This window comes from Terrapene carolina, unplaced genomic scaffold (genome assembly GCF_002925995.2).
Source record: "Terrapene carolina triunguis isolate 2854851 unplaced genomic scaffold, T_m_triunguis-2.0 Scaffold131, whole genome shotgun sequence".
Classification (NCBI taxonomy): domain Eukaryota; kingdom Metazoa; phylum Chordata; order Testudines; family Emydidae; genus Terrapene; species Terrapene triunguis.
In genome coordinates, this window is record NW_020664482.1 from 12,759,813 (window position 1) to 12,782,567 (window position 22,755).

General features: G+C 49.9%; 1 protein-coding gene across 4 annotated transcripts in view; it reads left to right on the forward strand.

The window, feature by feature from the left end:
- The first annotated feature begins 6,569 nt into the window (after window positions 1-6,569).
- Window positions 6,570-22,755, forward strand: part of ATP1B4 (ATPase Na+/K+ transporting family member beta 4) — a 23,978-nt gene continuing 7,792 nt past the window's right edge. The window contains exons 1-3 of one of the 4 annotated variants that reach the window (XM_024195366.3): window positions 6,570-6,696; window positions 7,068-7,132; window positions 16,863-17,013. In XM_024195366.3, the coding sequence (XP_024051134.2) occupies window positions 7,070-7,132; window positions 16,863-17,013 (214 nt within the window). In that variant the 5' untranslated portion in view covers window positions 6,570-6,696; window positions 7,068-7,069. The other 3 variants (XM_024195374.3, XM_024195383.3, XM_029911835.1) reach the window with 3 other exon arrangements.

Genomic DNA, 22,755 nt, shown 5'->3' on the forward strand with positions numbered 1-22,755 from the left:
TCTCAATACCCAGCTAAGCCCTGTACTTGTTGACTTAGATCACACACATGCATGAGAATGTCATAAAATAAGGAAGCAGCTGGTTCATCCCACCTTTCCCCCCCACCATGTCATTTTCATAGTCAAAGCATGATCCTGCAAAAATTTACTCATGAACTGAAATTTACGCACTGTGCAGAACTCCAAGGAAATAAATGGACTTCTCCCAGGTGGTGCTCAGCTGGTGGGAATCATCATAGTTCTATGCACATCAATGGATCTCTGACAATTTACATTAGCTCTGCCCCCTACCCCCGGATTGTAAAGGGCGCTCAGGGGAGGGGGTGGAGAAGAGGCGGGGCTGGGGCGGGGATTTGGGGAAGGGGTTGGAAGAGGGGCAGGGAGGGGGCAGAGTTGGGGCGGGGACTTTGGGGAAGGAGTTGGAATGGGGGTGGGAAAGGGGTGGGAAGAGGCGGGGCAGGGGCGGGGCCTCATGGACTAGACGAGCCGTCTGAGGTATGAAGTTCAGCATGTATGGTTCTTTGCTGTGAGTAGTTGGGAAGAATGTTTGTTAAAAGTGGCAACGTATTTTGTATGAATAGTTACTTTAAAAAGTTCCTGCCATTACAGCTATGTTGATAGACTGTTAGTGTAGATCATCATTAGTGTTACTGACTCCATAAGGAATAGTTACAGGTGTTTATATTTTATTAAAACCCCTCTTCGCATTACAGTTTTTAAAAAGTGAATACATTGAATTTTAATAGCATACTATATTACTCTTCATTTTTGACTATACTTTTGTATCGTTGTATGAAAAGGTGTGAGTGATGCAGCCCTTGGGCCAATATACTAGTCCTCATGTGGCCCTCGTGGTGATTTGAGTTTGAGATCCCTGGTCTAATGGCTAAGGCACAAGACTAGGAGTCGGGAGATCCATTCATATATTTTAAGGCCAGAAGGGAGCACTATGATGCTCTAATCTGGCCTCCTGCATAACACTAGACACAGAACCTCACCCAGTAATTGCTGCATCAAGTCTGTATCTTTTGGTTGAGGTAGACTAGGGGTAAAGTTTTCAAAAGTCCTTAGGGTACATTGCAGAAAAAGACCCATGGCTGTGAGTCCAAGAGCCTGGGTCAACTAATTTGGGCTCACACTACAAGGCTAAAAACAGCAGTGCAGACATTCCCACGCAGGCTGGAGCGTGGGCTCTGAAATCTGGGGGTGGGTCTCCGAGCCTGTGCTCCAGACCAAGCCCGAATGGCTACACTGCTAGTCCAGAAGTGTGAGCCCCGCGAGCCCTATTCAGTTGACCCAGGCTCTGAGACTTGCTGTCACAGGTCATTTTTTAACAAGAAGACATACCCTTTGTGACTTCAGAGCCTAAGGGCTAGTCTACATTACAGAGGCTTTGCAGGTAGAGCTATACACCTGTTCAGGTATAGTGGCAAAGACCCTAGTGGAGACGCAGCTTATACTGGCAAAAGGAGTACAGTTCAACCGCCTCCCTGATACAAGCCACGTCTACCGGGGAGGTGTTGCCGGCATAGCTGTGTCCTCTGGGGGTGATTTTTCCACAGTCCTAACCGACATAGCTACAGCAGCAAAACTTTGTAGTGTAAAGCTGGCCAAGACCCATTTTCAAAAGCTACTTAAGCCCTTAGGAGCCTAAGGCCAGGTCTACACTACAGACTTCTGCCAGCCGAGCTATGTTGGTTGGGGTCTGAGGAGGTGTGATGCCTGACTAACACAGCTGCTCTGGCAGAGACCCCTAGTGTCGATGCAGTTCTGTCGGCAAAACTGTGCTTTGGCGCAGGGCGCCTGGAAGATGCTGGCAAAAGCAGTTTTGCCAGCATAAACTGCACCCACACGAGGAGCGCTTTGGCAGTACAGTATTTGGTCTACCTACACTGGGAAAGCACTCCTAGTGTAGACCTGACCAACGTCCCCTTGACTTTCAATGAGACTTAGGCTCCTAAGTGACTTGAAAATATTATTTAGGCTCCTAAGTCACTTAGTCACTTTTGGAACTTTTATCCCCTAATTGCTCGAAAGAGATCCAGCCTTGATTTAAAAACTGCAAGTAACGGACCATGCACCACATCCGTATTTGAGTTGTGCCAATGGCTTATTACACTCACTATTAAAAAGCTTATTTGTAATGGATCTTGTTCTATCTCTGCTAGATTATAAAGAACCCCGTACTAGCAAAAAGCTTCCCTCCAGGTAGGAACTGTGAACAAGTCACCTCTTTCCCCTCTCCTGGATAAGCTAATTAAATTCAATTTAAGTATCTCATTCTGAATTTTACCACTGACTCATTGTGCCATCAAGTCCTTTAACCTCTCTGTATCTCAGATGGCATCTGTAAAACAGGGATAACAACGCCTCCCCAAGAGGTTTAATAATTGCTTGTAAAACACTTTGACATCTCAGATGAAAGTGCAAAGCATGTACTTATTTTGGAGACAAAGTGTATTTCAGCCAGTGAAAAGACATAAATCCCATTGCTGTTTCGGAAAACACATTAACTGGGTCTGTTCCTAACGCTCAGCTTCTCCTGAGTGAAGAGAGAAAGCCGGTGCTCGAAAAGTTACAAAATGCAAAGGTCAGAGGCTTCCAATGAACATTAACACATGCCAACCTTCTGGTGAGGGGAACTGTTCCCCTCAGATGAACCGGACCGCGGGGAGAATGGCTCGGCCCCACCTACACGGATACTAGCGAAAGGCCAGGCTGGGTGTAACAGAATGACACACTGGGACAACAGGGAGTGCAGGGTCAGCAGTGGGTAAAATAAGGGCCCCTTGTGCCTCGAACAGCCAATGTAAGAGCAGGGCTGGCCCCAGGGTTTGTGGGTCCCAGGGCAAAGTAACACATGGGAGGGAGGCCCCATCCTGCCCCTCATCCTGGCCCCTTCTCCCGCTGACTTCTCTGACACTGCCCCCCCAGCTCCATTACCCGCCCCCTCCCAAACACACACATTTAGACTGGGAAGCCAGGAGGGGGAGCCAAAGGGCAACTTTCCAAGCACAGAATGGAGGAGACAGTTGAGAAATTCACTCTCTGTAGGGTAGCTGGGGCCAGAGATGGAGGATTGGGGAGGATGCTTTAGTAGGCAGGCTGGATGTCCTGGGAAGTAGAAAGACACATAGGGCTACAGCCACCACCTGGGGCCTGATTCAGCAATATTCACTGGGGCAAATCCCTCCCTGAGGGCCATAGGAGTTCAGACTCTTGGCTCCTGGCGGCTAGCAGAAGCCCTGCTTGGGTTGTGCACAGCAGAGGGGAACTCAGCATTTCAGAAGCAGTGAGGATTTTGCAGGACCCTTCCCAAGGTTCACTGAATTCACTGAGAATGCCCACTGAACCGGAAAGCCTTGCACTGCAGTGCTCGGCTCTTGGGACCCGTTTCCAGAGGCGCTGAGCACCCCCAGCTGCTATTGACTTCACGGGGCGCTCACTGCCTCTGGAAACCGGCCCCCGGGAGCTTGAGCCGCAGGCTGCTCAGCAATCGCCGGTGGTTATCTATAACTTTATTTCTTGCCCGAGAAGGATGCCCAGAAAGTATTTAAGGGAAGCCAGAGGCACTTGTTCAAGTGGAGGGCCTGGACCTGCCATAGTGTTTTGGCCCAGAAAGATCCTGCCTTCCTTTCTCAGAACAGCCACTCGTCTCCTGCAGCCCCAGGAGGATGTTGCGTTCCCTCCTCGCTGTCTGTCTGCACCCAGGAGATGTTTATTTAACCCTGAGCTGGGCTCTCTCCTCTCAGATGCGTTGAAAATATGTAATGCTTCAGCTGCGAGTATCGGGCTGGGTTTTGTTGAAACAGCAACCCGGGAATGGAAAATGAACAGGAGCAACTGTCATGGGAAGATCACCCAGCGTCACCAGGGAGGGGCTGTGTGTGTCTCTGTGCGGAGATCAGACAAAATATTCTCTTCCTCTTTCTCCTTCTGTCCATCCCGCAGCGGAGGGGGATTATTCAATGCACAATGATAAAGGAAAGTAACCAGATGCATGCGCACATGTCATTGGCAAAACACCTCCCCAGAGACAATTACAAAAGCAGATCAGAACAAAAGGATTTGTCACAGCGGATTATCAGAGCTTTGAAACAATACTCTGCTTCCCGGCCTCAGATAGGGGTCAGAACCTGAGACCTCAGAGCATCCCTCCTCTCCTACATACCACCCAGACATTTATGCAGGCCAGTATAATGGCCTGCAGGGGATCGGTTGGTGCCCCAAGAATGAGATCAAATTATTATTATTTATACTATGATAGCAGCTGGAAACCCCAATCATGGACCATGGCCCCATTGTACAAACACAGAACAGACAGTCCCAGCCCCAGAAAGCTTCCACTCTAAGTAGTGACCCTTATCTGAGCTTGCACAGCTACAGGCCAGAACGATACACCTCTACCCCGATATAGCGCTGTCCTTGGGAGACAAAAAATCTTACCGCGTTATAGGTGAAACCGCGTTATATCGAACTTGCTTTGATCCGCCGGCGCGCGCAGCCCCGCCCCCACAGAGCACTGCTTTACTGCGTTATATCCGAATTCGTGTTATATCGGGTCGCGTTATATCGGGGTAGAGGTGTAATTACATTTTTCAGACACAAGGTTTGCTTCTTCTCCCACTTACACCCGTGTAAGTCTGGATCAACTCCAGTGATGGCAAAGGGCCAGATCCTCAACTGGTGTCAATCAAGGTGGCACCACTGAAGTCAGTGGAGCCACAGCCCTTGACACCAGCTGAGGCCCTGGGCCACCCCAGGGTACAATAGGCATGAGAGATTGTGAGCCAGGCCCTCAGACATGTTGAAAATTCAGCCACAGCCAGAGCAGGCCATGTTCAGCTGCATGTAAGCAAATGCAACTCTCTCGAAGTCGATGATTACACCAGGGCAGAACATGGCCCAGAGGGTTCCTGGGGCAGCGAGCTTCAGAGGCTATCAGCTGGGCAACATCATTTTCCCCTTCAGCAATTCTTATATGTACCAGCCCCTGGTTCTCAGATCAAGGGATGGGCTGTTAAGAGCAGACTGATAGGTGTTTGCTGCGCCTGTCGAACGGCTGAAAACCAAGCCATGCAAAGCCTGACTCTGAAGCACGGAGAAGCCCCATCGCTGCCTGTGAGGAGTCAGGCTGGGCTGGAGAGCGCTGGAGGTTCCAGCTGCGATGAAAAGCCAAAGAATGTATCCAGAAGAGGGGAAAGTGTCTCATTAATAAGAGATGGAGATGAACTGGTCCCCCACATGCCCACACCCCCAAATTCCTGTGTGTCCAAAACCCCCACGCTGGATATGAATTCTGTAGATGGCCTCTCCTTATCTAAGGGACCGAACCAAAACCCCAGATCCAAACAGCTCCAACCACTCGGGCGTTCTAAAGCCAGGTCCCCTTCCAAACACTGCGCTGTGAGCCCATGTGCTCCGCTAGCAGGTGGAGCCTGGCGTCCGTGTTCCTTCACCGCTGGCGGCTCATTGCCAAGGCCTTCGGCAATACTTGTGGTTGCCTCATGCCCACAGAAAGTGCTAGAAATAAGTCAGAATGTTTTCCCCTTCCGCAGTGTCCCGGAATCCCATTGGCTCGAGTGGGGCTGCGTGGCCCATAAAGTCTAGACACAGATAACATTCTAGAGAGCAGTGACAGGCTGGGTCGGTCAGTGGATTTGCCTCAAAGGCTTCACCTAAAGCCCTGGGTAAGAAAGAGTTCCCCCGACATGAAACGAGTTGGGGCTTTCTCCCCCAGAGACATGCACCGGCACAGGAAGAAAACTGCCAATATTGCTAAACGTAGACCTGGATAGAGATCGTCGAGAATGCACAGGCCTGGCTCAGCTGCTCAGGGTCAGCACACAACGGCAGTCCTGGGGCCCATTTGCTCTGGGGGCCGATCACTGTCCCAAACCCTGGGAAATGAGGAAGCGTGGCCATGGCTCTCCTCATCTACACCAGCCTGCGGAGCGGGGCCAGCACACTGCAGGGAGCATTAGACACCAACTTTATGGGTGGTGCAAAATGGGCAGCCCGGTGCATAGGAAGCCTTTTGGGGCAAAATCTTCCCAGTGCTGCCCCTTTAGGGCAAATTTTGATCTCTTATACCAGTGTAAACCCACCTGACAATGGAGTCACTCCACTTTTACATCAGTGTGTACCCAAGAGCGGAATCCGTCCCCAAGTGTGCCAGTTCACACACCCATAGAACACCAAATAGTGCAAATCACAATCCTCTACCACTGACACACACTCCCGCCCCATTTTCCATCTCATGTATCACCAGGGATAATATACAGCACTGAAAGTAACATGCTCATCTATCTAGCCTAGTGGGATCACATGACATAATTAGAAACCCAGTAGGGCTGCCTGGCATTCTTGGCTGTTTCTTCCGATTTTCTCTAGCTGGTCAGGACTGACTCTTGGAGTTATATATGTCCGGGAAACTGACACTGCAGAGTCCTAGCTGCAGCCCCTCTTGATTCAAAGTGATAAATATAGAAACCCCAGCCATAGAAGAGACTTTGCAAGCATTCACCCAGGGCTCACCGTGACTGACAAGCACACATTGACATATATGTTCAGCCTCTAAGTCACAGCCTGCTAATTTGTTAATCAAGCGATTCCTAGTCTCTAAAGACCAAGGGGACGGCGACTTGCTTCCTAAGTGGTTATCTTATTGGGGATTCTCGTGCGGTTGATTGTATTGTAAGTGCAAATGACCCTAGGTGGAAGAGAACCTTAAGTGTTGTCCAGGATCCTGTTGCATGAGCTCAGCCTTCTGATGAAAGAGAGTTATTTTTTGATCCCCTCTCGAACATCCAACTCTTCTTTGCGAGGTCAAAAAAGCCGCAGGTGCCACAGAGAATAAGCAGAGGTCTCTCATCGTTTGCATTTAATTTAAGGGCTGAGCCAGCTTTCTGTGCGCCTTCTCTTTGTTGGTTAGTTGGAATAAGTGATGGGAGCGCGCTCACTGTACTGGGGCGGCACGTACTGTACGGAGAGCAGTTTGTACCGTTAACCCCAGACGTGGCTTTTGCCGATACTAATTGTTCCATTTCTCTGCATTTTACACAAAGCCATGGAAATGAATGCCACCTCCAGAGGTGCGGAAGGCCAGCGTGAGATCTACCACCAGAAGCCGGTGAGTCTTTTGGGGGCTGCAAACGGCCACTTATAGAAATGAGGAAGTGGGGGGTTACAGAAGGGGGATCCCATTTCACGTCTGAAGGTGATAAATATAGTGATCGCTCTCACTCCTATGCCCTGGTGCAGAGTGCGGGCACTCACCATTGATCTATAGTGACCTCCTGCTGGAAGGGGAGTCGGGGAGGCGAGCCACATGGGCAAACAGGACTGCAAAATGCAAACAAGCCAAGCTTTTCCTGCTGCAACCGGGATGGGGTTAGCCCTTTTCAATGGAGAACCAACGGGCCGGGGTGGGGAGGAGAGAGAACAGACCAGGGAAACAAGTCAAGTGCTCCCAGGGTTTGGGGTACAAGACATTCTCAGCCTGAGTGAGCCAAAGTGATTTCATTTAGGACAATGAGCTTGGGTCCACTTCTGTTTGACCATCACTTCTTCCAGCGCTGCTTAAAAAATGGGGTTTCAAGGAGACACAGAAAGGCAGATTCTGAGCTGAGCTGACCAGAGTCAATCCGGAGTAAGGGCCATTGAAATGAATGGGAAAACTCTTCTTAATGTCGATAAGACCAGAATATTGCTGCAGCTCCACTGCGGTCCAGATGTACATTGGTGTCACTGAGATGAGAATCTAGCCCTGAATGTCCCAGTTTTAATGCACCACAGATGTTTGTCTTCTACAATTGCTCCCTGGCAGGAGCAATTAACAGGGAGAGGGGAGACCAAACGCCCCAGCATCTGGGAGTTGGATACATAAATGGGGACACCTGGGCTGAGCCCCTTAAGCCATATTCCATGCTGAGTCTCTGTGGGGTCACACAGCAAAGTACTGGTCTAAACAGGATGGACTCATCTGAGATTCTCTTACATAAAGTAATCCAGACACACACGATACATCAAAGTACAAACTGTCCTAAGAGAGACCAAAGGGATTATGTAAGTGACTGGCAGCCTTTCCCAGGGCAACACGGTTCGGATGGATCAGTTGTCCTGGCAGAGCTCCCAGGGCAAGTCTCTCTCTCTCCGCTGGGGTGTGCGGGGTGCTGTCAATTTAACCTACGCACGTGCCTAGTTCTCTGAGGAAATGCGTTATGCCACTTCCGAGGGAAAACAGGCCTGCAGCACTGTGGTGAGATGGGAACCTGCATTCTGGGCTTCGGCCAAGTGGATCCTATCATAGCATGCAGGAAGAGAGCATGATGTCTTCTGGCCACCATTCACCTCCAGGTTCTGGGGATGCCGTGGGCAAGTTTGGCCCCCAGCATACTTGAAAGCAGCCCCAGGGAATGCTCTACTATCTGCTCTGGATGAAACGACCCCTAAAGGATCCACTGGCCTCCCAGAATATCCAGAGCACCTTCCTCCCTAGCCCAGCACAGCCCTGGCATGCCCCTGCACCATATACTATCCCAGGGGCATGCCCTATGCTACTCCACACTCTTGAGGTGTTTCCTGGTGGGAAGATCTGGCCGGTTTACAGCCCGTATACGCTGTCAGTGGGGTGAAAGGGGCCAGGACTCAGCCCAGAATTAGGGCATTTGTGCTTAGACCATTAATACACTCGATTGTTCTAATTCTCTGCTGCACCGAGCAAAGCGGGTGGGCCGTTCTGATCCCTTGGCTTTCTAGTTGGATCTGTGCCAGGCCTGGCTCTGGGGGAATTTAGAGCAGCCTGGGGACTGTTCTAAACTCCACCAACTGGTAATCATCCCCAAGGGACCGTCTGCCAGCTGGGGCTTGGCAGCATGCAGTATGCTTTGGCCAGTTCCTCTCCCTGCCCTGATACAGCACTGTACTGGGGCTGGCTGCCCAGTGACAGGCCTAGGAGCTGGCTCTGCGGGGTCCATGTCCACTGGGGACTCCTCTAGATCAGGACAGCCCACGGTGGCAAGCTGTGACTGCTTTTCACTCCCTTTGCCTCGCCTGCATAGCACAAATTGTGAACCAGATACTGTAAAAATGGTGGCCTGGCTCCCCTAGCTCCGCAGCAGAGGATGTTGATTTCATTCCCATCATTTCCCATGCTGGGTTTCAGGATCTGGAGGGTGTCAATACATGATTTATGGGGACTGGAGAGCCAGGGGCAGCGTGGATCCAAACGGGATTCATTCTGATAGAGCCTTGGAGGGGTGAGATTCTGCCAGGACAAAACCATCCAGCCGTGAAGAGGGTTGTCTTGTGAGCAGATGGGCTTAACATCAGGTCATCCATGAGATCAGGGCGCAGTTGTGCGAAGCACACACATAGTAAGAGACAATCCCACCCTGAACAGCTTCCAGTATAAACCGAGAAGACAAACAACTGGGAGGAAGGGAAACTGAGATACAGAGAACTGAGGTGACTCATCCTAGGTCATACAGTGGGTTAGGGGCTGAATTGAGAACAGAACCCAGCTGTCCCGAATCCCAGTCCAGGGCCCAAGCCACTAGTCTGTGCTAACTTTCAAATTACTGTCCAGCTGGATAGATTTGCTGTCCTTGTGCCAGAAAAAAAAACACGAGTAACCCAGTGTCTGAGCCTCACAATAGCCTGTCACTACCCCATCAATGCTCCAGAGCCTACCCTCTGGCCCTGGTAGTTCTAAGCAGAGATGGGCCCACTCCACCAAGTTTGAATCCAGATCTGAGCTTCCCCAAAGTTCAGGGGAGCTGGCGGGGGCAGGGACAGTTTCACATTCATGGTTTTGAGCTGAGCCCATCTATGGTCCTGAGTTCCCAAGGGGATCGCAGAGGGGGCTCCCAATCCACTGGACCAGAAGTCAGAAGACCTGGGTTCTATTTCTGGTTCTACCACTGACCCGCTGTCCCTTCCCCTCTCTGCTTCTCCTCCTCCCATCCTCTCTCTGGCTTCTTTACTGCAAGTTCTTCAGGGCCTGGACTGTCTCTCACTACATGTATGTACAGCCCCTAGCACAGTGGGCCTCTAATTTTATTTGGGGCATCTAGGTGTTACTGTACTACTACTGATAAATAAATAACAAACTGCTTGTAGTTTGTATACATATCAATAGCACACTATTTTACTGATCTTAAAGGTTTTACATAGGACTTTTAAAGCTCTCCCTGGCTCAGTGGGTAGGGTGACCAGACATCCTGATAAAATCAGGACTGTCCCGATTTTTAGGCATTTGTCCCGCGTCCCGACCGATGTTTGGTCGGGACGCAATTTGTCCTGATATTTCGCACTTCTGTTTTTGTTTTGTTCCGCCGGCGGGACCCTCTCCCCCCCCATGTGTCCCGATATTTTCTTCATCCCATCTGGTCACCCTATCAGTGGGCCCTGCTTTTGTTGCTTCTGGCCTCACTCCTCTATTCCCCTTTGGAACACTACTTTCTTTTTAATCAAGAATTTTTGCCGGTTCCTTAGTTCAAATGCATTCATTCGTCTGGCCCCACCGCCATGGTCACTTACGCACCCTGCTCCAGAATCTGCCTCGTTTACCCCAGTGAGGCCCGGGGAGTCGCCCTAGCTAAGTGAGAGCAGGATCAGTCCCCCAGGCTGTGAACGTTGTTTTGTTTGATTTTAGAGACACGGGGGAGTTTTAAATACTTCCTCAATCTGGCTGCACTCTCCGCCTCTGCCTCATTCAGATACCAGCAGTGATGAGGGCGATAGAAGAGGGTTGATTTAAAGCCTGTTTTATTGCCACCTCACCTGCATCAAATACCATACCATCAAACACCAACAGGTTCCCAGTCCTCTGGCTTCCCTGGACACAACCTCCTTACAGTCTCCTAGGAACGCGCACACCAGGCTGCCAGGTCAAGAACTTCCACAGGCAACTCTCAGCCCTCTCCTACCGGTCAGGCAGTTTATACAGCAGCCGCACAAGAGGGGTGTGCTCAGGCCAGCTCCAGCCTCCCAGCACTTACTGCATCCTCCCAAAAAAGAGAGAATTGCAAGGGCAGCTGAGCGCTCACTCTTAAAGGAGCAGTATACCTCCCCCTCCCCCCCACGAGCATTACATTCTGCATGAGTCTGGGTCACATTTGGATTGTGTCTCTCTCTTTTGGCTCTGAGGATGGGGCTTGACCCTGCAGGTTGCTGAGCCCCTAAACTCCCACTGCAGTCAATGGGAGCTGAGGGTGCTGAGCGCCCGGGGAATGCTGGATGAAGCCCCTGGTGAGGGGAAGCTGCGGTGATCAAACACTACGTCCCTGTTTATTTGTCTCCCCATTTGCCAAACCACAAAACCCTTTAATGCATCAGAGGCCAAATTCTCCACTGGTGTAAATGGATCAAGCTCCACTGCAGTCAACAGAGCCAGGCCCTGCTACACCTTGTGTGGATCTGACTCCACACCTGAACAGAGTGACGGCATAAGCCCCATAAATGGAGAGCAGTGGGATACAAGGGTCACAAATGCATGTGAGAGCCCTACAGCACCCCATGGCTGGTGGGACACTGTGTCCTGTCCTGAACATGTAAAGAGCTCTTAGCTAATTGCTCTGTGTGTGATTTGTCCTGTGCATTCACTACCTGATGGGTCTGTAACAGCAAGAAACAAGGAAATCCCGGAGCAGGAGCAGACTGTGAAGGTTTAATCTGGGCTCAAATCCAGGTTAAAATGGAACGGCTTTGCCAATGCAGTACTAATGGATTCTTTGTCTACTGTATCCATTGCATTTACAGGTGGACTCCGAAATGTTTCCAAAATCTGTGATAGCACTTTTTTGGGGTGGGTGGAGATGAGGGGAAGGAGAATCTTCTTATCTTTTGCATTCCTCCCCCTCAGTGGGATCTCAATACACGGCTATTATCACATCTCACACAGTCAGATATTGGCTCCTGGCTGGCTGTAAAATCTCCTGATTTTACTCCTGATCCAAAGAAATAAACTTTCTGATGCACAATCATTGCTTGCAGGGTTAAAGAGAGCCTATGAATTCAGGACTGGGAACTGTTAGGGGTCTGAGTGTTAGGGATTCAACAATGTTTCATACCAGATGTATAATGGGACCCCATGTCCTTTAGCATACAATGCTATATGTACAGCAACAATTAGATGCACACACATCTTCAAGAGATACTGGGCCAAACCCTCAGCTAGTGTAAATCCTCAAAGTCAATGGAGCTACTCTGATTTACACAGCTGAGGATCTGGCCCAGGATACCCAGTACCAAAACACTGGGTGTTTGATTCAGGCCCATCTCTAAGTAAAATATTTAGATTTCACCCACAGGCCTCAGTTTTGTCACAATACAAGATTGCCAGCCCTTGTGTTGGGAGATCACCTGAGATGCTAGTAGAAGTGTGAAATAAAACAAAAGAACAAATATGCCTCTCTAGATCTAGTTCAAAGATTGCTTTAATTTCCCCACCCTTCTAATGGGACTTCTTAAAAATAATGGATGACATTTGGAATGTGCAAAGACAGTTCCCAGAACAATGGGATCAGCAGCAGGTTATGCACCTGAGCTGAGTTTTAGTCCCCTTGATTCAGAGGAATTTTTTAATAAGAGCTTATGAAAAGTCTGTGACTTCTGCTAAGTGCAAATCTCTTAGCTACTGCCGGGGCGGCTCTGTTTTTTCCCACCCGAAGCACGGCAGTCAGGCGGCCTTCAGCAGCATGCCCGCGGGAGGTCGTTGGTCACGCAGATTCGGCAGCGTTTCTGCGGGTGATCTGCCGGTACCCGCCGCCGAATTGCCGCCGAAGCCGCGGGACCGGCGGACCTCCCGCAGGCATGCCACCGAAGGCTGCCTGACTGCCGCCCTCACGGCGACCGGCGTGCTGCCCCCTGCGGCTTGCCATCCCAGGCACGCGCTTGCTGCGCTGATGCCTGGAGCCGCCCCTGGTCACTGCTGGGAATACTCTGTGGCATTCCTGAAGCCGCTGCGCACATATCATTTGTGATATCAAACTCCAACAGGTGCAGATCTACAGGTTGTTACTCCGAGCCATCAGCACTAGGAAAAAAGATTTCCTTGGCTTTGCTGATGCAAAGAAAAAACAGATGATATAGTCTCACCATGTGATGATAACTCTCTTTCCATTCCACTAGTATCTCTGGAGGATGTTAAACAGAAGCTACTGAAGTTAGACATTTTTATATCAGATGATTCAAATAACTTGCATCCAAGAGTTTTAAAAGAGCTGGCTGAGAAGCTTGCTGACCCATCAGTGTTGGTTTTTAATATGTCTTGGAGTCCTAGGGAAGTTCCAAAAGACTGGAAGAAATCTAATGTTCTGCCAATTTTTAAAAAGGGTAAACAGATGACCCAGGTAATTATAGGTCCGTCAGCCTGACATCGATTCTGCACAAGCTAATGGAGTGGCAGATATGGGACTTGCTTAATAAAGAATTAAAGGAGGGTAATGTAATTAGTGCAAATCAACATGGGTTTATGGAAAGTAGATCCTGTCAAATTAATTTGATTTTTTTATGGATATTACGAGTTTGGATGATAAAGGTAATAGTGTGGATGCAATATTTAAACTTTTATACGGCATTTGACTTGGTACCACACAACATTATGATTAAAAAACTAGAATAATATTAAATTAAATTAACATGGCACACAATAAATGTATTAAAAACTGGTTAACTGATAGGTCTCAAAATGTAATTGTGAAGGAGCAATGGTCATCAAGTGGGTGTGTTTCCCGTGGGATCCCACAGGGATGAGTCCTTGGCCTACGCTAATTGACATTTTTATCAACAACCAGGAAGAAAACATAAGATGATCACTGATAAAGTTCGCAGGTAACACAAAAATTAGGGGAATGATAAACAATGAAGAGGACAGGTCACTAGATGATCATGATGGTTCTTTCTGTCTTTCAAGTCTATGAGACACTGATTCAGAGCCATCTGGGTTACTTGGTAAATTGGGCGCAAATAGATAGTATGCACTTTAATATGGCTAAATATAAATGTTGGGACCAAGACATAGGTGGCAAGGTCTAGTGGTTGGAACAGCAGTTGGAGTTGGGAGTCAAGCCAAGGGTCAGAACCAGAGTCAGAGTCCAGCCAAGGGTCGGAGCCAGAGTCAGAGGCCAGGTTCAGGAAAGTGGGGTTCAGGAGTCAAGTGAGGAGGCAGGGTCCAATGTAGCAGCCAGGGAGAGCCCTGTTGTGCTGACAACTTCCTGTGCCTCTCTTTGGGTTTACATAGGAAGCCCTGACCAATCAGAATTCACAGTGCTCCTCCAATCAGGCCCAGGGAAGCCCTCTTTGATGTAACTTCAGGTTTCATGGTCTGTCCTGCTCATTTGATTAGTAGTGAGCTGTTCAGGGCCACCCGGGGGGGGGCAAGTGGGGCAATTTGCCCCAGCCCCCGGGCCCCACAGGGGCCCCGCAACCCCTGGCCCGGGGGCGGTCCGGGTCTGCGGTGGCATTTCGGCGGCGGCAGTGCTGCTGAAGACGCGGAGCGACTGAAGGGCCCCCCGCCGCCGAAATGCTGCCGAAGACCCGGACCGCCGCCGGGTGAGTACAAGCGCCGCAGCTCCCCCGCTTTGCCCCAGGCCCCCTGAATCCTCTGGGCGGCCCTGGAGCTGTTGGGTTGGACCAAGGTTGCACTAGTCAACTGAGAACTCTATAGACGCAGGGTCATGATAAATGTATACATCAAGGAACCAAGAATGTAGGCCATAATTACAGGATGGGGGACTGTCTCATGGGAAGCAGGGCCTCTGAAAAAGATGCGGTGGATAATCAGCTGAACATGAGCTCCCCATGTGACAGCAGCCAAAAGAACTAATGTGATCCTGGGTTACATAAACAGGGGCTCTCAAGTAGGAGCAGAGATGTTATTTTACCTCTGTATTTGGTGCGACTGCTGCTGGAATCCTGTGTCCAGTTCTAACCTGGTGCCCCCAATTCAAGATGGATGTTGATAAATTTGGACAGGGTTCAGACAAGAGCCAAAAGAACAATTAAAGGATTAGAAAAACATGCCTTATAGAGTAGGTCTACACTGCAGTAAAAGGCCAATAGCTGACCCCGGCAGTGCAGTGTAGACATTTGGGCTTGGACTGGAACCTGGGCTCTGAATCCCCATGATGGGGAGGGTCTCAGAGCCCAACTCCAGCCCAAGCCCAAACATGTACACTGCAATTTTTAGTCTTAGAGTCTGAGACCTACGAGCTCGAGTCAATTGACCCGGGCTCTGAGACTTGGTGCCGCGGGGTTTTTATTGCAATGTAGATGTACCCAAAGTGATAGACTCATAGAGCTCAATTTAGCTTAACAAAGAGAAGATTATGGGGTGACTTGATTACAGTCTGTAAATAGCTACATGAGGAACAAATGTTGAATAATGGGCTCTTCAATCTAGTGTAAGTGGGGGAAGGGTCCCACTATTGTGGGGAACTTTCCTGGCTTATACAGTACCCCAGTGGAATTGGCTAGCGAAAGAATCTAACTCCTTTTACCCAGAGACCTGCCTGACCTTCCCTTCCTCTCTCCTGTATAACCCCTACAAGGCTGGGCCCAGGATTCCAGGGGGGCTCGACCCCCCACTCTGTCATGGTCACTTAGGACAGGGGTTAGGGTGTCCCCACTCCGGGGTGCTCTCTCCACTCTGGATGCTTCCCTGATCCACTGATCGTTACATACAGTTCAAGGCAAATATAATTTATTAAAGAGCAACTAATTAAAAAAACAAGGAAAAAATGGGAAAGGTTAAAGGAACACACATAAGCCCACTCGGGGAAACAGCCGTCTCCAGAATGTCAGGGCAGTTCACAGCCTGTTCCTCACACGTCCCAGGCCACCTTCCCAGGCCCTGGCTGTGCTGCAGGGACGCTGCGGGTTGGACACTTGCTCTGGTGGTGGCCACACGCCTTCAGGCTCTAGGCGGCAGGACCCTTCCTCCCAGCATCAGCCCCTCCGTCAGAGTTATGATCCCCCCACCAAGTCTGGCCCGCAAGGCCTCTTGCCTGGTTGTATCTCCCTGCACTAGCCCTGCTGCCCAGGGTCCCCCCTCGCTCTCCCCAGCTGCTCACCGCACCCGGCTCTGGACTGCTCCAGACCCAGCTCCACTTTGCCTCAGCGCTGCTGCTGCTCTGCCTCCAGCTCCCTGGGCGGTCCCTCTGGCCCCCCTGGCTGGCGCAGCCCTGCTCCCCAGATCTCCTTAGCTCTGGCCCAGGCAGCTGCCACATGGAGGACAGGTCCCCCGGCCTCCTGACTCCCTCATTAATCTGCCTGCCCTGTCAATCAGGCTGACCTGGAGCGTTGGCCTCTACTCATTGCCCCTGAGGACTGTCAGTCTCAGGCTCCTGATTTCTCATTGACCCTTTCCCTTTCTTTTGGTACTGGGAGATGGTCAACCAAAAAACCCCCCTAAGTTTCAAAAAAGAAGCATGCTAAGAAAAAGAAGTTGGAAGACTTTGTTTAAAAGCACCACCTCATGCTGCGTATCACAACACGGGAAAGGCTGTACTCACCTCAGAGGTGCATACGAGAGGTGTAGGAATCGTGTTTCTTTTCATCATGTTCCCATGGGTTAGAAATGAAGACTCACTGTGAACAATGGGGAGAATCAGGATGAGAGGCTCGTGTCCAGTCTGACTGCAGAGCCATATTTGTCCTGGGAAAATGAATACTGGGATCTAAATGATTATAAACCACTACAGCCAAAAAAGGGCCTCTCCATAACACAGGCGGGATGATGGGGATAGGAAATGGAAATTTGAAACATCTCCAGATATTAAGTAGTCTTGCATTTATTTTTGGCCAATGAGATACTCATTTGGGGGCGGGGGGGGTGTTGCATTCTGTAACTATTCCAGGAAAATAAGGATGAAGAGAAAGCACAGCACTCTGAAGACGAGCAGGAAAAGATGGGGAAGAAAACTTTGGCAGATGTAATTCAAGAAATGAAAACTTTCCTGTGGAATTCAGAGAAGAAAGAATGTATGGGAAGAACAGCTCAGAGCTGGGGTAGGTTAAATGGCTGGATTTCTTTCTCTCGGTCTTTCTTTTTTTCTTCACTTGTCTGTGAATTTCCCTGCTATGGCCCAGCAGAGCACATGTCATCTAAATCCTAGACCATTTAAAGGACCCATACTCATATATCTAACAGGTAGCTCAGTAAAGAACTATAAAATGCTAGCAGTGAATGTGCCCATAGAACATACAGCCATGGGGAAGCTACCCCTGTTTTTTCTCCTGTGCCAGAAATATTATGCTGACATTATGGCTGCACGTTTGCTATGGTGGTAAAAATATCATAGATACTGTGATTTTTCTGTTGGTTCCGTGACTTTTCTTTGTGTCTGGGGTTTTAATAAAGCAGAGTTTCCCAAACGGTGGGGCGTGACCCACCAGTGGGTGGCAGGACGGTTCTAGGTGGATTGCAGGCCTGGTGCAGAGGGGAGACCTCCAGTGGGAGGGGAGTTGGAGAGCAGACCCACCCTGCACCGACTCATCCCTCAATGGCGGCTCCTATCCCATGGGGCTGCTTTCCACTGGGTGTTGCAGCCTGGTGCCTGGGGTTGCAGTGCCACTCGGGTTTGGCCTGGGTGCCCTTTGTCACCATGGGTGCAGGGTGGCCGGGCAAAATGTGATTGAGATGCACTGCAAGGCCTCCTCACCGGGCTGGGATTTTTGCAGTGGCGGAACAGAGGGTGCTGCTACAGATGGTCGGGGGCCCCCTGGCAGGGCAAGGAGGAGGAGGCAGTGGAAGAAGGATTTCTGTATATTATTGTTAAAGAGGGATAGCTGAATTTTCATACCCAGGACTTACACACCAATTCCCCCTAACTCAGCACTTTTAGTAAATTTCCCATGACTGTTCCATGATTTTTGATAAAAAATCCCGTGACAAATCTGCAGGCTTGGTGACCGTACAGTGGGGCTAAGGTAAATCTAGGACTCATAACAGAGAGCACGTACTGCAGGAGATGTCCGAGCCTGAGTGATTTTACTTAGAGTGAACCAAAGATCTGCTCCGTAATATCCATGCATCCCCATGGACGTCAATGGGTCTCCTTCTGAGTGTACACTCGTGTAAGTCAAGTGTAACGCCAGTTAATGGAGTTACACTGGTGTAAAAGACAGCGTACATGAGATCCTAATCAGGTGCGGATGAGATGCACTGGTGTAACTGAAGCAGGATTTGGCCCTGCACATGCCCCATACTCCCTTCCTTTCATCTGGCAAATTGAGACCAACACAATCAGCTTGGTGCAGCTTTAAGGCCAATCGCTGCGGTCAGTTAAACGGGTCCTGGACACCAGAGTTTGACCTTTGTGTTTTAATAGCAATTTCCCACACTAGCATTAAAACCACAAAGAATTAGACAAGAAATAAATCTCCAGTGGCATCGGCGAGGGAATGGGAATGAATTTTTAATCCATTATTCATATAATGGATTCCCTGGTAACTGGGAGAGCCATTGCACTGTATTAGGCAACCATGCCTTTAAACCGGAGCTCCGTTCTCTCTGGAGCTAGCCGCTCCAGATCAGGGCTGATGGGGGCAGAGATGTGCTCCAGGAGGTCAACCCAGCATCTCTCATAAGCACTGAAGTCACCAAGGGAAAACATTTAAACCAGGCTGTATTTTGGTGATGTTTGTCGCACTTCCATGTAGCTTCATTCTGGTTTAAGAACACTGCCCCTTCCCCCCCGCCCCCGGGGGGGGCGCTGCACACTTAGATGGCACGCACCCTGATCATGGTTGAGCACCACTTGGGTTTGTAAGTGCACCACTGGCCAGTGACGGGTCTAACTCGCCATTTTCACATTCTGTTCACAGTGACAGAGCACGCCATTTAGGTGAAATAAGGGGACGCGTAGGGCTTTTCTGATGAGCGTGTCATTCCCACGAACGACTGGATCAACTCCGTGTGCGTCTTTGTGGCTTAGCATGTAAAATGGTGCCCAGATGTCCCAGGGAAGGGTGACCCTGGATTAGATTAGATCAATATGCAGACTGTGGAGTCCTTTGGTAGGTGTATTGCCATTGAGAGACCAGACCCAATTTGCCTCACATTTACAGGAGCATAAAAGAAGAGCAGCTCCTTTGGTTTTGGTGGCATTTCCCCGATGTTTAACTGATGGAAGCCGGAGGAGACTCCCGAAGTCTCTACTCTCCCAAAGCCGCTTCCTGCCCTGGGCTCAAACCCAACCAGAGTGAATCAGAATTACACACCGAGGGTCAGATACTAGCAGCGAAGCCAGTCAGATGCAAAGTCAAGACCTGATCAACACTCTTCTGCCCATCCCTTTGCGTTTAGTGCTTTGGAGGAGTGGAGGCCGTAGCTAAATAAATCAGTGACATCCCTCACATGGGTGTGGGAAGCAGGGTCTGGCTCAAAAGCTGGGATTTTGTTTTGAGAGCCTTTTCCATGGCCTTTAAAACTTATCCTCTGGGCAAACCATGTGCAACTGGCTATAGACAGGGACTGGAGGGTGGTAGGCTGAGAATGCCTGCCACTCATCCAGTCCCATAAGTACTGCTGCTGCAGCTGCGTTCCTATGTTCAATCGTTACAGCACTCGGATTGCGAGGGACGTTTGTGGTGCCGTTTTCCTAGACTTAAACAACTCATTCACGAGCATGAAAATGGTTGTGCCTGAATCTCAAGTTATGAGCACTTATGCACTGGAGTAATCACTTTTGCACTGCAGGTAACTCTGGCTTTATGCCAGCAGAATACGGACAATCATGTTCTTAGTCAATTTCCAAAGTAGTAAAACGAGCCCAGACAATGTGATGCCCGGCACCGCATTCAAACAAGCAAAGGACAGACATTTTGGCGGCACTGAGCATTTGGCAACGGTAATGAGCCGACAAGTGTTTGCTTCTGCCAAGTTTTCAGCGTCTCCTGCAAAGTCCACAGTGAGTGGCTTCATATAAGCCAAGAGACCTGTTGTGGGAAATCAGCTGAAGCAAGAGAAAACAGGGAGTGATTTACAGAAGCTGCAAACGCTACCCAGCCAATGCGCGGAGTGCCAAAGAGTCTGTGGGTAGTCAAGTATCACAGGCGTAGCTATGTTAGTCTGTATCCACAAAAACAACAAGGAGTCTAGTGGCACCTTAAAGACTAACAGATTTATTTGGGCATAAATCTGTTAGTCTTTAAGGTGCCACCAGACTCTTCGTTGCTTTTGTGGTTAGTCAATGATCGTCATTATAGTGTTTCTGTGGCCCTGTCAGTCCCAGGATATTAGAGAGACAAGGTGGATAAGGTAATATCTTTTATGGGCCCACTTCTGTTGGTGAGAGAGACAAGCTTTCAAGTTTACACAGAGCTCTGAGAGGTGTCACAGCTAAATACAATGTGGAACAGATTGTTTAGCATATGTAGTTAACACATATTTCAAGGGACCAATCAAGGTGAAGGGGCCCGTTAACACCTCTTTAGTCATGGGGGCACAGGCGCCAACTTCTCATGGCGCCGGTGGGTGCTCGCACCCTCCCGGCCCCGCCCTGACTCCACCTCTGTCCTGCCCCTGTCCCGCCCCCATTCCAACCCCTTCCCCAAAGTCCCCGCCCCAACTCCGCCCCCTCTCTGCCCTTATTGGACCCCTCCCCAAATCCCCACCCCGGCCCTGCCTCCTCCCCTGAGCGCGCCGCACTCTCCCTCCTCCCCCCTCCCTCCCAGGCTTGCCGCGCGAAACAGCTGTTTTGCGGCCAGCAAGCGCTGGGAGCCAGGGAGGAAGAGCGGCCACATGTCACGCTCAGGGGAGGAGATGGAGGTGGAGAGGAGGCGGGTGTTGATTATTGTAACAGTGGAGATATGTCTGCAGATTTTGCATCTGTTGTTCGGGCAGGGTCTGGTGCTGCTTTGAGTTGGTGTGTCCTGGTCTGTGGGAAACTTGCATCTGATGATGAGCTTGGAGAGGCTGGGGGGTTGTTTGAAGGCCAAAAGAGGGGGTTCAGGAAATATTTCTTTCAGGATGTGGTCTCCATCAAGTATGGGTGGTGGTTGTTTAATGATACCTCATATGGGTTCTAGTGTGGGGTGGTAGGTGATCGCTAGGGGTGTGCGTTTGGAGGGAGTTTTATTTCCGTATTGAAGCAGGTTCTCTCAGGGTATTTGGGTGGCATTACAGTGTTGTCACATAATACATGTGTTGTTCTGGCCATGCATGGAGCCTGGTTTTGTTGTTCCTGTGGCAGATATAAAATCAAGCAAAAATCTCTTCTGTGTTCCACATCCAGACTGTGGACTAACTGAAGTACAGGAGAGACAGTCTTCAAAGCATCTAGAGATGATTTTACCCAGGTCCCATGTGTGCTGGGCCAGGGCTTATGGGTGGGTTGAGTCATTCTGTGTAGACACCCAGTCAGGACGGATGCATTGACTGAAGCTGCAGGTTCTTACTGTGTCTCAGTGTGAATTAACTCAAAGCTCCAGTGAGTCTTGAAGCATCAAACACCACTTTCTGAAAAATTTGAAAGCAGTGGTGCTGGCTCCTCCAGTCAAAACCTTTATTTAATAATGCTGGATCGCCTCCTCTTCCCATCATGAATGCACTCGAGGGGTTGAATATGTAATAAATTATCCAAACATCTTAAAAACAATGGTTCTAGAACCCAACCATGCTTAAACTATTCTTGACATTCACGTATTTCTTTTCTAGACCAATACATTTATTTGGTCCTTAGCATCCCGGTGCTGTACAACCTTTCTGCTCACACGAGCAGGCTGAATAGGTTTTTCCGGAGCAGGGCATTTGAGCACCTAACAAGGCATCACACTTTTAAAATGAAGGTGCCTCATAATGAAGGCTAAACGAGGAATCGGCCTAAGCTTTCATATCGTACATAACTACCAGCTGAAAGGAAGGGAGTATTCCAGGTCCAGCACGGCTTCCCAGTGGGTACATGATGATGAAGGCAGATGAGCCGATCTTCAAAGAGTCCTTTTTTTTTTTATAAGCATTCCTCATTCCTGAACGGCAGGTAGCACTGGATGCTTTGCTGGCTGTTGTGCGTTACGGCGAGGATTTGCAAGAGTCCAGGCTAGTTCTGTGATAATATTCTGCACAGCGTTTCCCAAAGCAAAACTGAATAATAATAATCATAAAAATAATAAAAACCTAGCAGTGTTATGATCCAAATGGGCAGAGTCGGCGTGGGAATTGCAGTGGCTGCATGATCAGACGCACCAGGCAGGGTTAGGACAGCAAGATAAACTGGGAGCGTAGGCCTAAAACCATCCCCTCATCCCCTCACATGGAAGAGCCTGCGGGGGGTGGGGTGTCAGTGTCACTTGGCTTCAGCTCTGACGCACTCCACTGATGTCAGTGCAGTCGCCTGGACGTGCAGCCAGGTAACTGGGAGGAGAATCAGGCTCACAGGAGTCCACCATTGACGGTGGTGACCAGATGTCCTCATAAAATCGGGACTGTCCCGATATTTAACCCTTTGTTCCGCGTCCCGATCAATGTACGATCGGGACACCATTTGTCCTGATATTCAGGTAAGGAGGCGAGCGGGAGGGAGGCTGACTCCGTGGGTGCTTCAGGGTTGGAGCACCCACGGGGAAAAATTGCAGCCAAGCTCCTCCCTCTTCGCCTCCTTCTCCTCCCCTCCCCACAGCGCGGCGTGTCCCCGCTCCTCCCCCCCAGCGCTTCCCACCGCCTAACAGCTGTTTGGCAGCGCTTAGCGCTTTCCAGGAGGGAGGAGCGGGGACGCGGCGTGCTCAGGGGAGGAGGTGGAGAAGAGTCAG